This window comes from Grammomys surdaster, unplaced genomic scaffold (assembly GCF_004785775.1).
Source record: "Grammomys surdaster isolate TR1022 unplaced genomic scaffold, NIH_TR_1.0 125372, whole genome shotgun sequence".
Lineage (NCBI taxonomy): Eukaryota > Metazoa > Chordata > Mammalia > Rodentia > Muridae > Grammomys > Grammomys surdaster.
The window spans coordinates 1,263,643-1,282,272 of NW_021620244.1; the positions used below are offsets into that span (position 1 = coordinate 1,263,643).

At 39.2% G+C, this 18,630-nt stretch overlaps 1 protein-coding gene across 1 annotated transcript in view; it reads left to right on the forward strand.

Moving 5' to 3' along the window:
- The window catches only part of Ell2 (elongation factor for RNA polymerase II 2), a 63,205-nt gene that overhangs the window by 9,212 nt on the left and 35,363 nt on the right, over nucleotides 1-18,630 (forward strand). Inside the window, exon 2 of the mRNA XM_028785987.1 lies at nucleotides 6,976-7,023. Coding sequence (XP_028641820.1) covers nucleotides 6,976-7,023 — 48 coding nt within the window. The remainder of the gene's footprint in view (nucleotides 1-6,975; nucleotides 7,024-18,630) is intronic.

Below are 18,630 nucleotides of genomic sequence, written 5' to 3' on the forward strand. Positions count from 1 at the left end.
AATTCCATTATCATTATGATCATTCCAGTTACAGCCCTGCCTTCGCTCTTCAGGACCACTTCCTGAACTAGCAGCTGGTATCTGAGTTTCCACTATTTTCCCCATAGCCTCTTAGATCCAGCTCTCAGAGTAGTTTTTTGTTTTTTGTTTTTTTTTGTTTTTGTTTTTGTTTTATACATTGAATATGATCACACACTTTCCCTGAGCCAATTCCTACAATGGCCCCCATTGTGACTTCGCTGTTGCAGAACTTTTAATAACCTTGTACTATTTTACTATTTCTATTCCAGCAATAATGATTCCTGGGACAAGACCTTATTTGCCTTTATTTGCAAGTTATATTTGATATTAAGCTTATTATACAGTTACAAAGGCCACATTAGGTTCCTGAGGGGAAATGCTGGGATTATACTTCAAGTATTGCTGGTTAAAGGGTTGGGTCACTGTAACTAACTTTTTGTTTTTTCAGCTCAGACTCTTGTAGTCCATGTTTACCTAAGAGCTGTTTGAAATCCTAAGATTTGGGGCAGTTTTGTTTGTTTGTTTTTTTTAATTTGCCCTGTGTGAAATAACTACAGCTTTTCAAAAGCTCTACTTCAAAACAAGGACTGAATTATGTAGATTTGGGGTTTTTTCCTCTTCTTACTTCTGTTTTGGTTATTTCGTGTTTTGTGCTGCAATAGCTAAAAAGAAGTTACCACTTAAAATGTTTAGTCTTGGTTCTCTCAAATCTGTAAAAAGGGGTGTTTCCCATCTGAGATTGGCACTAGGCAAAATACATTGGAGTAAAATCAGTGAAATTACTAAGAGGTTAATAGAATTTTTTAGCTAAAAAGCATCAAAAGTAAATTTCCTTGCTATTTCCAATCTGCCCTTGGGCTTCTTAGTTGGACGTAGACATCCTATCACTATGTTGCTTATTGCTCGAGTGATGCTCAAATAAATCCTAGAGAAATGGTTCTTAAACCTGTGTGTCTTAACCCCTTTGGCAAACTTATATGTCCAAAAATGTTTATGTTGTGATTCATAAGAGTAGCAAAATTACAGTTATGAAGCAGCATCAAAAATAATTCTCTGGTTGGGGGTCATCATAACATGAGGAGCTGTATTAAAGGCTTCCAGAATTAGGAGTGTGAGAACCACTGCTCTAGAGGTACTCGAGTTTTGCAAAAAAGCCACTTTCTGCAAATATTTAATTAAAGCTGAACAACCAAGAATCTCTATATCAATACCTATTCCTAAATAGGACTGTATTTAACGTATTAAGCATTGTTGTAAAGCATGGTGTATCATATGGGACCACCTAGAATTATCTTTTATAGTTGGCTTGCTTTTTACATTTTATTTTAAATGTTCAATGATTTGAGCATTAAGACTTTTCATGTATGGAGTGCACACGTGTGTGTGTGTGTGTGCCCACCTACACACTCTTCCATGTAAAGTATGTTAAAAAAAAACAGAGTTTGGTATTAGGTGTCTTCTTTAGTCACTTTCTGTTTTATTTACTTGCTTGATTGTTTGTTTTGAGACAGAAGTGTTCCATGAACCTGGAGCTGGTGGTTGCAGTTATCAGGTTAGCCAGTGAGCTCCTGGGGGCCGCCACTGCCGCTACAGCCACCACTGACACCACCACCACCACCACCACCACCACCACCACCACCACCACCACCACCCGTTAGTGTTACATGCGCTCATGACCATGCCTGCATCTGTTGTGGGTGTAGGGCATCTTAACTCATGCCCTCAGGAGTGCACAGTAAGCTCTTTACTCACTGAGCCATCTCCCCAGCCCTGAACATTACTCTTAACAATAACTAGGCAAACAAAAAACAGAAACAAAACCTACTTGGGCAAAAAATGAACACATTTGAAATATTTGTTTAGAATAGCATTTACTTTTAAAGCATATATTTTGGATAGCAAGCCTAGTTTGGAAGGATCCCATCAATATGTTTTGTTTATAAGATTCACTTTGCTGTGGCAGACAGTAGAAAAGAACCACTGCAGGCTGCGGGGACATGCTGAGAGTGGTGCCTGACAGGGCTGGCTAGCTATTGAATAGAGAGGCCTCTTTTTGGTGATAAATGCCTGAAATGGACTGTGAACCTCCAAAGGAGACTAAAATTTTAATTTGAGGGAGTCTGTAGCAGACAGACTTGAGTGGATGCCTGCTAGCCCAGAGCCACCTTGATAATCATTGTTCTCTGGTGACTGATACTCAGACTATCAACACCCCTTATCATTACACTTTGGGGCTGTCTGTGGGTTCACTATCATCTGTTGGCTTCCAATGCAAGTCATACTAATTCAGAGTCTTCTAAAGCATCCCCAGGAGCTGTTTTCAAGCCATAGCCCAGCCTTCCACTACCTACGTGCCCTAGTCATCTTTCTTCCTATGTTTTAAAAGCTGCCTTCCTTTAAAAATAAAATAAAACAAAACAAAAAAAAACTGATTTTTTTTTAAAAAATTATTTTTTATTTTTTGCTGGTATGATTTTTATTGGTTATTTTATTTTTACATTTCATATGTTATCCCCCTTCCCGATTTCCCCTCTGCAAACCCCTCAGCCCATCCCCCTTCCCCCTTGCTTCTATGTGGGTGCTCCCCCACCCACCTACCATCTCAGAGTCCTAACATTTCCCTACACTGGGTCATCAAGGCTCCACCGGATCAAGGGACTCCCCTCCCATTGATGCCACATAAGGCAATCCTCTGTTACATATTCAAGTGGAACCGTGGGTCCCTCCATGTGTACTCTTTGGTTGGTGATTTAGTCCTTAGGAGCTCGGGGGGGGGGGGGGGGGGGGGCGGCAGGGTCTGGTTAGTTGATATTGTTGTTCTTCCAATGGGGTTGCAAACTTGTTCAGCTCCTTCACTTCTTCCCCTAACTCCTCCATTGAGGTCCCTGTGCTCAGTCTGATGGCTAACTGTGGGCATCCACATCTGTATTGTTCAGGCTCTGGCAGAGCCACTCAGGGAACAGCTATATCAGGCTCAACAGCTTTGATTTTTCTTCCTTTTTTGCCAGATCACGTTCTTATTCAGAAAATTGTAAGAGCCTGTAATTGTTTATCAGGATCATCAGTAAGAGATTAAGGAGGGTTGGGATAAGGTTATTTAACATGCTGATAAACTTTCTGAGCAGGGATCTTAAAGTCTGAAATTTAAAGTGTCCTCCCTACTGTGGCTGACAGAAATGAAAAACAGATGCCAAGGGCAGGAGAGCTTAGGCAAGAATCGCTGGCTCTGGTTTCTGTCCTTCATTTTGTTTCATGTATATCAGAACTCTGCACTGCAAATCTACCCTCTGCCCATAGAGTGACCTTTGCTTTTTCCTAAAGAAAGATTTTCCCATGAGTGTGGTATCATCTAGTCAAGACCTACCTTTCTCATAGTCTCCTAGGCTTTCCTAGCATTTGTTCTAAGTTGTATTTGTATTCTAAACTTCCTTGGAATGCTTACCTAGCTTCCTAGTAAGTTCAACCTTAGTGCTAGATCTTTCTCGGGTGTTTCCCTCTATAATGTGAACTCTGGCATAGAGGATTAGGGCTCCACACTCTCCTATCTTCCACAGCAGATGTATGCATAGGATAGGGTGGGATAAGAAAAATAGCAGGATGAAATAAACCAAGTCCTAGGTTGTTACAGCTTAGTTATTAATGGAACAAGGATTAGGGATGGAGGAGAGAACATCAACTATGGGATTTCTAAGTCTTCTGTATCGAATTCTGTGATTATAATTGAAAGGAATTGACTAAGAGAATGTGGTGTGGTAGAATGAGAGGAAATTTTAAGTTAATTCTGGGCATATGAGCCTCAAAATCTAAGTAGAGGTTGGTCAGGGAGTTATGTTAGTGCTTGTCAATAAGTGAACTTTGCTGTCACTGGGTTTATAATAAAGACTGTTCTGTAGGCAGTAATAAGTAGACATCTTTGGAAAGACAGCTGAGGAATGGAGATGAGACCCAGTTGTCATCCTATAAGTATAGCAAGTCTCCAGGGTGGGGCTGATGTAGAATGAGGAAAGAGCAGGTACTAGGTTATAAATTAAGAGCTGGCGTCTCTTAGCACAAGGAAGAGGTAATATGGAGTAGAAAAGTCAGCAATTTGAAAGTAGTTTGCATTTAAATGGCACTGAAAAGTTGCTGAACTTGATGGAGACTTTCAATACCAGTTAAGCTGAAGCTGTGAGCTGGAGTCCAGGAGCCAGCTCTGAGCAGCCTCCAGGGAAAAGTTCAGTGCTCTGATTAGGAGAGTTGAGAAGGCAGGACTGATGGAAATGCTGAGAACTCTGCCCTACTGTGGAAGGCTACCCTAATTCCACATGAAGAGGGGCTCCACAGGCTCTGCACACATGGTTTACTTCAGGAAGAGTAAGTTTAGCCATGGAAGATAGTTTAGGGTGAGATTTCCCCTATGAAAGAAATGTAACCTGAACTTCTTTACATAAAAGCCCCATGGATTACAAGAGTCAACATTGACCACCCGTGTCAAATCAACCATTACCTTTTAATTTTTCCTTCTTAAAGAACATTACTTTACCTCCACTAAGAAATGAACTTGTCACCAGGAAGCCTTTTGATTCTGTCCCTAAGTCTGAGGTTAAATTACCAGCTTATGATGGTAGAACTCTAACAGCATGAATCTAAAATCTAACAGGTGGAATCTAAAGTAAAGTGGTATCATTATTTATGAAATGGATAATGATCCTGGGAATGTTCTGATGTTGATGATAATGGACCGAGTCTCTGAACCTGTAAGCCAGCCCCAATTAAATGTCCTTTATAAGACTTGCCTTGGTCATGGTGTCTGTTCACAGTAGTAAAACCCTAACTAAGACAGAAATTGGTACCAGGAATAGGGTATTGCTGTGATAGGCCTAACCATGCTTTTGTTTGGAAAAGTGCAGAATTGGGGACTTTGGATTTGGAAAACCATGAAATGTTTTAAGTGGGGCTTAATGAGCTATCCTAGTAGGAATATGGAAGACTTTGTTGCTGTGAGTGATTTGAATTGTGTGGACCTGGCCCAGGAGATTTCAAAGGAGAAGAATTTCAGAATGTGGCCTAGAGACTGTTTTTGTGGTATTTTGGTGAAGAATGTGGCTGCTTTTTGCCCTTGTATGAAGAGTCTACCTGAGGCTAAGGTAAAAAGATTTATATTAATTGCATTGACGAAGTCTCAAAAAAAGCCCAGCAAAGACTTTGTTCTGTGGTTATGTCTCATGAAGAGCATTTTGAATAAGTGTAGCAATCTTAGAAAGGAAAAATATAAAATATATGGTTCGAGTATTAAAGGGGCACCAGGAAATAAAATAGAGCCAAGTCCTGTGTTCTAAGAGATAGCATATTATTGGAGTGGGGCTTTGGGGCAAGATCCTACCCAGCTAAATTTAGATTCAGGCATGGTGGTATACACCTTTAATCCCAGGAGAAAGGCATACAGATCTCTGAGTTCAAGGTCAATCTACAGAGCAAGATCCAGAACAGTCAAGCTTAGGCACTGAAGGAAAACAGAAAGGTAGTGATAATGTAATAGAATAAGGGACCTATGTTCCAGCTACTGCAAGCAGCAGAACTCAGCTGCTGCAGTCATGTGGCTCTGGCTTTAGAGTGAAAGATAGAAGGGACTACTGGGACAATTGATGCTGGTTAGTTGGAGCTAAGAAATTAGCAGTGATTAAGAAGAGACCAGCATCACTGAGGTGAAATCTTCTGGGAAGTGTTTTCTGAGAGTACAAAGAAGCTGTATTCTAGAGACAGCCAAGGTTGTACCTCATGCTGCAGCGATACTTGGTAATGTGTATCACCCAGTTGGTACTGGTTTTGAAGGTATGAAGGGATCATGAAGAGCAGCTGAGGCTTGGCACTGTGAGAGGCCATGGAAGACCAATGGTGAAAGTGCAGCCTCAGTTGTAGTTGATGGCCCAGGGCTTAAGGGGTCACATAAAGGATTTGAGGCTTGGAATCATACAGACAGCCTATGAGAGGCTATTGGTGAAGTCTAGTTCCAGCAGAAGATCCCAGTGTATTGGAGATGCCAGTACCATGGGATGATCACCAAGAACAGAAGCAGCAGTGGAGTGACTCAACCTGAGCTTAGAGTGCTACAGAGGGCAGAGCTGGAAAAGTAACACCAGCCCTTTGGAGGAGCCCAGAAGATCATGTGTGGATCCCAGACATTGGAACAAGAAACTTTAACTTGGAGACCCCAAGATTTTCAAGATGCCAGAGTCATAGCATATCTGCTGAGGAATGCTGCCAACAGGGAGTGGAACCAGCCCAGGAAAAGAAGTTTGCTGCTGTCAACACAGATGAAAAAGGAGTTGGAGATCTGAAGACTGCTTTGATATCAGACATGGAGATGCAGAGTTTGGAGTTTGTCCAGCTGGTTTCCTGTCTTGATTTTGGAATTACAGTTAAGTGATTTGATAGATCTCAGAAGAGACTTTGAACTTTGAACTTTTAACATTATTGAGGTTGCTATAGACTCTGGAGACTTTGGAAGCTGGACTAAATGTACATTTTTATTATGCTATGGCTAGATATAGCCCTTATAGACTCATGTGTTTGAATAAGCCTGTGGGGGCCAGGGAGTGGAATGTGATGGTTTGTATATTCTTGGCCCAGGAAGAGGCACTATTAGGAGGTTTTACCTTGTTGGAGTAGGTGTGTCACTATGGGCATGGGCTTAAGACCCTCACCCTAGCTGCCTGCCTAGTAGCCTAGTAGCCTTCTACCCTAGTAGCCTTCAGATGTAGATGTAGAACTCTCAGCTCCTTCTGCACCATGCCTGCCTAGGTGTGCCATGCTCCTGCCTTGATAATGCACTGAACCTCTGAACCTGTAAGCCAGCCCCAAGTAAATGCTGTCATTTATAAGACTTGCCTTGGTCATGGTGTCTGTTTACAGCAGTAAAAACCTAAGACAGTCTAACTAAAGTTTACCTGTTTTTCTTTTTTTTTTTTTATATAGAATTTAATTCCTTTTCGACCTTCAATTCAGTTTCAAGGACTCCAAGGGGTGAGTACTCTCAATTTAGGGGGAAAAAAATCTAATTGTATTAAATACCATAAAGCTTTAAACTTTTGCTTTTGTCTTACTCTCTTATATAATCAGTCAAATATTTTGTGAGCTTCTTAAATAAATGAGATTTTCTATCAGATTTAAGATGTTTGAATTGTCTTTATATGAAAAAAAACAGTTTTTTGCAAATCATAATGGTTGTGCATTCATTGAAGATTAAACATCACAGTTTTATGGAAATATATTGCATTTACAACAACTAAGCAAAGGATTGATTTCATGCAAGTTATGACTACAATTGTTCCTGTTAATAAAATGTAGATGTGTGTTTAATCTCTTAATTTTACACAGTAGGAAATGAAATGTATAAATAGAAAGTAAGCTTTGCTGGTGCAGGCACTATAGTATGTCTGCTTTATACTACACTAGGCAGTATAGCTTGGAGGTCATGTGGACAGGACCCTGGGTCCAGTCACCAACTCCAAAACCAACAAGCATAATATAGAACTTTTAATTAAATGGACCTGTGACTTTTGTGTTTATAATAGATAATTAACATTATAGGAGTAGCATTGGTATAGCTTTCTTAAATTTATTAATTTTATGTGTATTAATGTTTTGCTTGTGTGTGTATATGTGTATCACATTCATGCCTCATACACTCATAGTTAAGAAGAGGATGGTCGGTTGTGGGTGGAATGGAACCTGGGCTGTCTGCAAAAACTGCAAGCGCTCCTAACTGTTGAGTCACCTTTCCATCCCTAGTATTATTTTTTAATTGTTACTATTAATATTTAACATTAAGAAACTAGATAGATGTTTACTTTGCTTCCTTGTTTGAATTAGTAAGCATTTATATTCCTATATGCTACCTATGTAGCATGGCCATTTGGATTAACTATAAGTGGAGTTTAGGGCTTTGGAGAAAAGGCAAGCCCAAGGAAGATCATAAGCTTGGTCATTGTAAATGTACATCCTTGTGACTTTTTTTTTATAACATCAGAAATATAAAAATGTGCCTATGTGAGTAAATAGTCTTTTTAAATCTTAAAACTTGAAAATCTGTGGAGCCAGATTAATTACATCATTCACTGGAATCATTCCTGGGGAATGGAACCATGACAGCTTTACAACGCAGTTCTCTCTCTTCCTTAGTGACTACATGTTGATGGATGGGGTCCTATAGAAACGAGCATGCTCTGAATTTTCTTGTATAGCTTTTCAGGTGGTGATTACTAACCTCACCTCATTTTATATCCACGAGGTTAGTTCAGTTGTTTATTTAAAGTTCTTGGAGTTTTCTGCAGTTTTTAATGACATCAGTAATACATGAAGGGAAGATCCAAAGAGGCCAGAATCCTAGAACTCTGGTGGGCGCTGGCTTTTCAGGCAGGAAAGTGAGATCCAAGCTGTACTTCTTGGATCTGGAGTGGGGTGCTACTGTTCTGGAACTGCTGCTTCCCCTAGCTTTCTCTACCTTGTTTGAGATCTCAGGCTAAGAAAAGGTAAATAAAGGACATTTTCTTAGGAGGCACTAAGTTAGACACAACAGCCAAATGACAGGGAGTGAATACTTAAGACTACCAAACTTTGATTCTGATTCCGACATGCAGTTTAGCACAGGCATAGGTTTCTGCGGTCTATTTCTTACCCTAGGTCCTGGGCAAGCAGTTTATAGTTGAGACACTGGACTTTCTTTTGCAACTCCCTTACCTCTCTGCACAGCTACCCTTGAACCCACGTTTGCAGCCTTCTTCCTACTACTTATCTTTGCCATGCCACTGTATCCCTTGCCCGAGTGTAGTTTGCTGCCAAAGGCAATTTAGTTATAAAATGACTATAAAATGGTTTAACTCTCAACATGTGTTGGAATTTTAACAGGTAAGCTTTCAGCCCAATTACAGGGATTGTGTTTGTATAGTGAGTGGGGCTCGTAGGCACTGTAGACTGAGAGACTAGGATGCTTGGCCCTACCTTGCTTGTTCTGTGTCTGTCTCATCAACACCCTACCCTTTTCATTATTCCCCTGGGAACAAAATTATGGACTCAGCATTGTTTTAGAGCCTGCAGCTGCATTCTATCTACCCTTCCCCCTTCCATTTACAGAGCTTTCCCCAGCCCTTTGGGACTTAGTAAAAACAAAGACTCATTACAGGGGAGAGAGTGGGTTGGCACAGCCCACAGGGAGTCCGCAGAGCCATAACTGTGAGGGTCTTCTATACAGTGCTCCTCTGTTGTTCTTTAGAGCCATGATAAGTTAACATTGCCTGTGCTGATTGCTTTTACAACCCTTCAGAAGTATGCTTATAGAGCTTTCCAGTGTGGAAAATGCTTAGGGTTTTAAATTGAAAGGTTTAAATTTAGAATTCCCACAAAAGATAACTGTTTCTTAGTGATAGATGTTTGTCTTTTTATATCAAATGTAATTGGAAATAAACCTTAACTGTCATGATAGTACCATATATAAGCAAATTTGAAACATTGTTAAAATATCCTTCTAAAAGTATTACATATATCCCTTGTTTGCCTGGTGAAGTTATGCTAAGTCTGCATGGTTATGATAGTCCTAGTTGCTAATTATAGGATCCCCCACCTCCCTCGGCAATATCTATAGAGAGTCAGAATTTAGATCTTGGCAGATTAGCGTTTAAGCCTATTTGCTTTTTTGTTTGAACATGTTCTGTTGGGTTGGTGTTACCATCTGCATAAATACAGACTGAAACATTAAAGTATGGCAGTATGGAATTCTAAGTCGTTCATTATTTGGGTTTTATTTCTATAGCTAAGCAGTAGCTTTCATAGGAGAAAATGGAAACTATGTCTGAGAGGCACCTACACTTTTCCCATAGTGGGAAAGGGCACACAGGAAATTTGATGCTCATTGAAGGTGCTTTCTGTCAGGGAGCAGTTGGTTCTGACTGTTGAGTTCATGAATGTTAGGAACTTTGTACAACTGAAAATATCCTCATTTATTCTCTAGTGTGGGTCAGCCAGTTTGTCTTCCTGGGTCTAATGTATACCTAGAGCACCTACATGCAACTTCAGATGTTTAAGGTAGACTATTCAGAGGAAAATGACAACGCAATGTACCAGTTTCCAAAGGCTGCATCTTTATAGTCAGGGAAGCATTATGAAAAGTAGCACTGTTCTCTCTTCCTCTTAACATAGTGCAAGTGAAGCAGGTGACTTCCAAGGATGTCTGTTCCAGTGGAGTTTGGGAAACTAGTGTACATAACTTTATGAAATTGAACATTTCTAAGGGCAAACAGTTGGTAGAGGCAGGGTATACTCCAGGTGAAAAACTCTTCCCATGTACTGGAGTACTCTGAAAGAGTTTCTGGAAAGTTCACTCTGTTTAATGCAGTCAGCTCTTGATACAATTGACATAACAGTTGTTTCACAAAGTATAAAAGTACCTAGTTGACATATTAATAAGTTCTTATTATTCTGCTTGCTTCTTGGTTTTATGGTGTTTTCTGGGTTTGTTTTATTTTATTTGAGTTTGACTTTTTTCAGTTGTGGCCTCTCTGTGTTGCCCAGGCCAGCCTAGAATTTTCAGTGTCGGTCAAAATGACCTTGAACTTGAAGGAATCCTCTCACCTCTCCTGCCAAGTGCTGGAATGCCTGGCATTTAGCTACCTACGCAGCTTGTTTAGTTTTGTGAAGCCTCCCTATATGTCCCAGGCTAGTCTAGAACTTATGATCCTTTGCTTTGGCTTCCTAAGCACTAAGATTTCTGACATATGCTAGCATGACCAAGCTCTGCATTAGTATGAAAGAATATAAAGCTAGGTAAGATATGGTCTTCACTCCTGCAGAATTTCCAGCCTGACAAACACATGCAGACTAACATTTAGGAAAGAATCAATAACAAATAAAGGATTTAGCTAGAACCTTCACATAGCACTTCTATAAAAGGGCTATTCTATAGGAATCATCAATAACAAGGCTTTGTGTGTGTTTCTCACTGCTGTGAATCAACATTTTAAACAAAGTTTTTGTGGGTTCAAAATGGTATATGTTAGCTCTGCATGATGCTGTGGACCTGTGATGCCAGCATTTCAGATGCTGAGGCAGGGACATCTAGAGTGCAAGCAGAAGCTTCCTAAAAAACAAACAAACAACAAAAAAACAGAAAAAACAAAAAAAAACAAAAAGTAAAGTTCTCTTTTGACAACAAATGTATAAAACTCTAAAAGCCTAATTAAGAACTAACACAACATTTTATACACAAATAAATATGAGAAATGAGATAGTTGGGATAAAATCTGAAATAGCAAAATTTTCAGTAGCAAATAATGGCCACATTTGCTGGTACATGGTGGATGCCCTTGCAATTAATTTGCTTGTGGCTTCAGGGAGTGATTATCTCAGGAAAATGAGAAATAATGTTAACATTGTCATGTTACATGATTATAGAATCCATATTAATTTAGTATTTATTATGAGAGTGTTATCCAAAAGTTTTTTTAATTATTTACTTTCAGACTTAGCAACTGCAGAGGCTATAGAAGTTTTATAGATATAATTTTTAAAAATTATCTTAAGGATATTGAAAAGATATTTTTTATATACTATGTATTTTGTATACTGAATAAAACATGATAACACGTGTCTTTTCAAGACAAAAGAAGTCAGCCAAACAAGCTTTAATGACTTAAATAGTGTTATAAATTCTTGCAGTATCGTCATTAATGCAGAAGCTCAGAGGTTTGGATTCTTTTTTTTTTTTTTTTTTTTTTTTTTTTTTTTTTTTTTTTTAAATAATTTATTTATTTTTGAACATGAAATGCTTTTTTATAGCATGTTTCACAAGGGGAGGGGGTAAGAGGGGCCAGATGGTGGAAAAGTACAAAATCTTCTTGGCCTGTGCCTTGAAACATGTCATGGTCTATACGGTACACTGCCTTGAATTATGATCTACCTGCTGTTCTTGAGGTTTGGATTCTGTTTTAAAATTTTTTATTTAAGCTCTGAACTTAGCATAGCATTCAGAAATACTTTGCTAATTATTTATTTTACTTTGTAGGGTCAGGGGAGAAGATTGAGTCTAAAGGATTATAGTTTTTGAAATTAGTAGGCAATTTGAACCCACCCTGAATATGTTGCCCTCAGACTGCCCTACCCTACCCAACTTGGTACCTGGAAAGCAAAGATAACTATGGGCTTGGAACAAGTAGCAAAGACAAAAATAAATCCTCAGCACTGCCTCTGTCTTAGATGATATGCCTTCCTCTGGCTTCTTTCCCCCTGCTGTTTCTGGTTTGGCTAGCCCACTAGTTTTATGAACAACTGTGTCTCATCAGTCTGTTTAAAAGTTGATGATTAGGGGCTGATACTCTTGTCTCTGAATGTGACTACCACTAGAAGACTGTTAAAGTTATATTCTTGTATAATGGCATTTTGTTCTAAGATTTTGAATACTGGTTTATGCATAAGAACATTTATATTAATATTTATACTGAATTTAAATTCTTTGGATATTAATTATCAAAGGTGTTAGTTAATTATTTAACTTTTATGCACATACATAGTTTTTTTTTTCATTCATTTTAGGTAAGGATATGAGCTGCCTCTAGACACTCATTATCTCTAACGAATGAAGTCATAGTGTGAAGCTGTTGTAATTTAACTAGCCTCTCTAGTTTTATGCTATCTCTCATCTCTGCCCTGCTGTTCTTTCTGCATAAGAACTCACCTTGGGCTTACTAAATGAGCAGAGGCAGTGAGCTAAACTCAGTATCCTCACAGCATGAATGGGTATCGTTGCAGGTCTCCAAAACACAAAACAGAATCTAGGCTGGCCCTTACCTCTCAGGAGTTCAGAATGGCAGAAGAGAGGAGGGTAACTCTGTCTGTGTTTGTAGGGTCTCAGGGAACTATCTGACAGTATTTCCTAACTAGAGTCTTGCCAAGACCCTAAGGAGGAGCATAGTGAGACAGGTCCCCAAAGCGTGAGTGTGGAGAGGGGTGCTAACCCTTTCTGCTCTTCACTCTGGGAAGTGGGGCAGGAGCTGACTGATCTGAAAGGCCACAGATACTATAAATTAAGAAGCAGGGAGCTGATTTCTGGTCTTTGCTTGGCAACATCCAGGCACCAGGGTAGACAGTCCAGTCAGACAAAGATAAATGTGACCTCCAGATGCTAACTGTTCCTCCTAACTGACATTATGGGATATATTGTTTGTTGGTAAAATCTGTTGTTGATAACTTTGGAGTTTTTGTTTGTTTCCTATTAAAACTTAAAACTTGTGAAACCAAGTCATCTGTTTTTACAGATAACGTTATTTGATAGCACACAGTTATTTAAGCTTCGAAATAATTTTATCCTTCAGTGACACTGGCAGTTCCTATAGTTAGTTAAAATAGCCCTAAAATTTCAACCATTAGCAATATTAAAATAGCTGTTGACCTCTTTCTGTGTCCTGTGTGTACAAATGACAAAATTTTAACAACTATATTTGAAGGAAAAGAAAGAAAATCGGAGAGAGGTTAGAGAGTGGAGGAATCTGTATCGTCCCAGATCTTTCAAACAGTATTTTACACATATTAAAGAAAACTGTATTTCTGGCTCCAGTGTGTGTGTGTGTATTTTCCATTTTAACCTGTAAGTTGACTTTAGAATGCACCCCATTATCAGTGGCTTCTTCATGTTCATTATGTCACAGGTTGGTGACATTTTGAAGTACTTTAGATCATGACTCTTCTCCAGGTTGCTAGCCTCTTACATTTGGTGGCTCATTAACAATGCAGGGTAAGAAGATCCTGGTTGCTCAAGCCCTTCACATAGTCTTAATAGTGTTAACTTGACATATTATTAAATCTAGAGAATTTAAAGGGAGGAAATGTCTTTATAAGTGTTTTTGTTGCTGCTAAGAACTTTAAGCACTTCACATATATTAATCTTATCTAATTACTACATCAATGCTATGAAGGAGATACTGGTTATTTTTTTTTCTGATGTGTGAACTGTTACTTCAAAGTTAATGGTACTGAAGTGCCAGAAAGGTGGTACTTGGCCTTCTAGTACTTGCTGAAGGAGACTGCCTTCAGTGTAAGACATGTGGTCTCACCCCTGTCTATGATAAGTGCTGAATTCATATTTTTTAAATTTATTCTCACATCTTCATACACATTCATTGAGCGCCTCTCCAGCTGTTGATGAGAGTGGCAGTCAGGAAGACATTAGAGAAGTCCTTTGGGAGCTAAGTTTAAAGGGTGTCCAGAAGCTAGCTGGTGAGAGAAGAGGTAAAAAGACATTTGGAGCTGAGTTTTCACAGCTTGAGCAGAGGGCAAATGGTGCAGCAGGCGGGGTCTCACCTTCTCAAGGAGCTGCCTGTCTGTGGATCTCTGAGGAAGTCTGAACTTTGGAAAGCTTTCCCCTTCAGTTTCTTTCTTACAGCTGGATTCATTATACGAATACACATGCACACACACACACACACACACACACGTTTGCATGCGCGCACACACACACACACACTCAGACTTTCTCAGGAGATTTATAACTCATCAATTTCTGGGTAAGACTTCTAATGGGAGGAATCTGTCTACAGATGAATGTCTTTCAAACGTGTTTATAAATCGTTCTCATTCATACAAAACAGTTCTGCATGGGGAGATGGCTCCGTGGGTGAAGTCTGTGCTGCACAAACATAAGGACCTAAATTCAGATCTCTAGTGTCCACATAAAAAACAGGTGTGGCAGTGTACATCCCTAGAAGGCAGGAGTAGTGGTATCTTGTGATCTCCATGCCCAGCTAGTCTAGCCAATCAGTGAGATCCAGTTTTAGTGAGAAAAAAAGCAGGTGAAAAATGATAGAGGAAGATATTTCATGTAAACCTCTGGCTAAGCAATCATACATGCACATACCACCCCCACACACCCACACACACACACTTGTTAACCATACCCCAAGACAAAACATTTCACTTGAAGCCTTATCACATATGGATATGCACATTCATGAAGCTGAAACAAAAGTTCCACTGCCTGGGATTTATTTTACCATAACTTTCTCTCAACACCCCAGTTTTTGTTTTTTGTTTGTTTGTTTGTTTTCTCTCATTTAAAAAGAATCCTGTAAGTAATTAAGAAGAAATGTTCTAAAGAGCCTGGAGCCATGACTCACTCAGGAGCACTTGCTGCTCTTCCAGAGTTCCTGTGTTTGGTTTCTAGTACCCACTTAGCAGCTAACAACCATCTGTAACATCAGTTCCAGGGGCTCTGATGCCCTCTCTCAGCCTCTGCAGGTACCAGGCACACACATGGTACACCAACAAACATTAAGACAAAATTCTCCCATACTAAATAAATAAAAATAAATAGAAGGAAATTTAAAATAGTAAAAAGAATCCTGGCCAAAGTCCACTGAATTAATGTCATTCTCTTCCAGAAGGTTACAATCAATGGCTTTCAGAAACTGCAGGAGACCATCATCTGTTTTTAAGTTTTAATCTAAGAGTCAGTCATGTGGTCAGATTTGCATTTTACCATTCTTTGCCAGTAGCTGCTTTGACAAAATTACCAGGATTTGGCTGATGATAGAAGAGGTCAGTGGGAAGGGGGGAGGGGGAGTCAAGGATAGCTCTGTGTTTATTGCTTGAGAATTTGGTTGGATGGATGAGCCGTTACTCAAGACTGAAGTGGATGAAAACAAGTAGGCGATTGTTTGAGTCATGCTATGTAGAAGCTGTTTAGGTCTTTCTCCATACCTCGTCCAGCCTTCCTCTATCAGAGCATCAGCGCCAGAAATTTGTACTTAAAGGGGTTTTCAAAAGACAACTCCAAAGTACTTTTTTTTTACTAGTAAAAGGAGAGAGAGATTTATAGAGAGAATTCTGAAATGAAATGGAATTTACAGACTGTTTTTCAGCTGTGGAGGATACTTTCTTAGTCATGAATTCTTAAATAAGCCCTGCTACTAAGAACAGAAGCAGATTGGAGGGGGATGTGTGTACTAACTCAGTGGAAGGATGCACCATAGTTCTGCACAGCCTTATAGCTAGCTCTACAACATGGCACTGACCACATAGAGTGATGTCATTTTATCAGATTAGTGTAAAGTCAGGCAAAAGTCATATCGTGTGGTTTTCATATGATAAAAGTATTAAAAACTAAACACAGTGATAACTGCAGAAGATTCAATACTGGTTCCCTTTGGTGGGGAAAGGCAGGCTCAGAGGAGGAAAGCCAGTTTAATACAGACGACTTTACAGGTGTCAAGCTTTATAATTCAAACTGTGTTTATTTCTAGAAGTAAATGTGTAAATTATGGTTTGCCTTGTTATTACTAATTATAAATATAATTTTTTTATCTTCATGGGTTAAATGAAAAAGAAAAAAAAATAGAACATATTTCAATAGATACCTCCCAAAAGGCAATTGTTACCTGCATTTTCTAAATGTACCATAAACAAATACAAAAGAAATTTTTGGAGATGTCAGGCTTGATATGAAAAACTAGGCAAAAGCTGAATATTAAAGTGTTTTTAAAAGGTTAACAAAGGGAATCGAAAAGGCAGGTCTTGAGAATTTATCTGTGGTTAGACACAGCTGAGTATTGTGCTCCTTGGGGACTTGATAGAGCTGCCTTGTCATCTATCTGGGGAGAGCCCCTGTCTGCTCTCTCTGCAGGCGGAGTGCTAGCATTATCAAAGGTGTGGGAGCAAAGGAGTGTGGCTTCCGAGTTAAGACATAGGGGCAGTGGTATTGGGAGGGGTACTGAGGGGTACCCCGGGCATTCAATCTGGAAAAGACTGATTAGGGAATAAAGCTGCAGCAGTTGGTTAGATTTGAAGAGCCTGATGATACATAATTATACTCAACTCAGTAGAAAACTGATTAAGAACTAAATTGTATCTACTCCATCCAATAGAAGCTCCCAAGTAAGGCACCCCAGAGAAGAGCAGCCGGAAATATTTCAAAAGCCTTCAGTGTTTTGTTGGGGATAATAGAAATGGTAGCCATATTATGAAGGCAGCAATACTCGGCTAACTGGTACTGAGCACTTTCTTATCACTCAGGTGGATGTCTTTTGTTTTCTCAGTCCAAGTGTTGGTAATTCACTAAAGTCTGTCTTCAGAGATGAGAATGAGAAGGTGCATTTCCATTGGACAGTGAACAAGTGCTGACTTGTTTGCCACAGGTGTCTGAAAGTTCTGTATTTGGCTGTAAAGATGCTCAGGTGTTTGTGGTTTTGTTTCTTGGTTTTTAGGGAAGGTTGTGTTCTGTGTCTTTCTTGAAGAACTTGAAGAAAAGAAACTTGCAAATGTAAGATTAATATTGAAGAAACTCTTAGTACCTTACAGTTAATGACACTGTTTTTTTCTTAAGGCTTTCAAAATATTTAAGCGGATTGAGTCATGAAGGGCAAGTTTCATAGTGATAGCCCAAAATGTAATTTATTTTTATGCCTCCTTTATTGTTTCTGTTTGAGAAATGAAGTGAATGAACATTTTAGAACTGTGTAAAGTAAGACAAGAATAAGAATGAAACAGGTGTGTCTGGGCAAGTGAAAAGCAATTCTGTCGGATTTCCTCTAGTCTTTTGTTTTTTTGTTTTTCTCATCTCACACATATATTTTTAAAAGGTGCAGAGGCAGCTGAATATGGTGCTGCATGTCTGTAATTCCAGAACTTGGAAGTGATGACAGGAAGATCAGGAGTTCAAAGCTAGCCTCAACACCATAGTGAGTTTGACATTAGACTGAGCCACATGAGACCTCATCTTTAAAACCCAAAACAAAAGCCTAAATAAAGCTTTAAAATTGCAGAGGCAGTGTATTTATTGATTACTTTTAAAATAGTCTATATTTAAAGCTAGATTAGGAACATTTTTCAATAATAAAGGTTACATTGAAGTAGCTGCCTAACATTTTATTGTATTAATATCATCCATTTAGAGCCATTCTATGATTACTTATATTTTGCATAATAACAGTACAGGGAACATCCTTAGGTATTTTATTTTATTTTCGTCTCTGTTTCCTTAGGATAGATTCAGAGACATGGAATACACTACTAGGTCAGGAAGTAGGAGTGACTTTCAGTAGTGCCTCTAGAAGGATGCTGTTTTCTATTCCCACAGCTCTTTGGAAGTACTCTCGGGAGCTAATTCCCCTGGCCAGTATTGAATGCATGTTTTGTTTTGTTTTTTATTATTATTTCAAAGTAATCATTTGATAGTGTTTAAAAACTAACAGTGTGGACTAGAGAGACAGCTAGGACCTGGGTTTAGTTCCCAGCACCCACATCAGATGGCTTATGCCTGCCTACAACTCCAGGGGATCCAGTGTCCTCTTCTAGCTTCTACAGGCACTACACCCAGACACACACATGCACACATAGATACAAATAAATCTTCTTTAAAAACTGACAGTGTGATCTGCTTAATGATCCTGGGCCTATGCTAGATACTGCAGTATTTTACAATATCATGAAGTATCAGATGTTTTCATGTCCCCATTTGGTGTTGCCAGGAGTGGTCTTGATTTTCTCTTTTCCCTTTCCCTTTCCCTTTCCCTTTCCCTTTCCCTTTCCCTTTCCCTTTCCCTTTCCCTTTCCCTTTCCCTTTCCCTTTCCCTTTCCCTTTCCCTTTCCCTT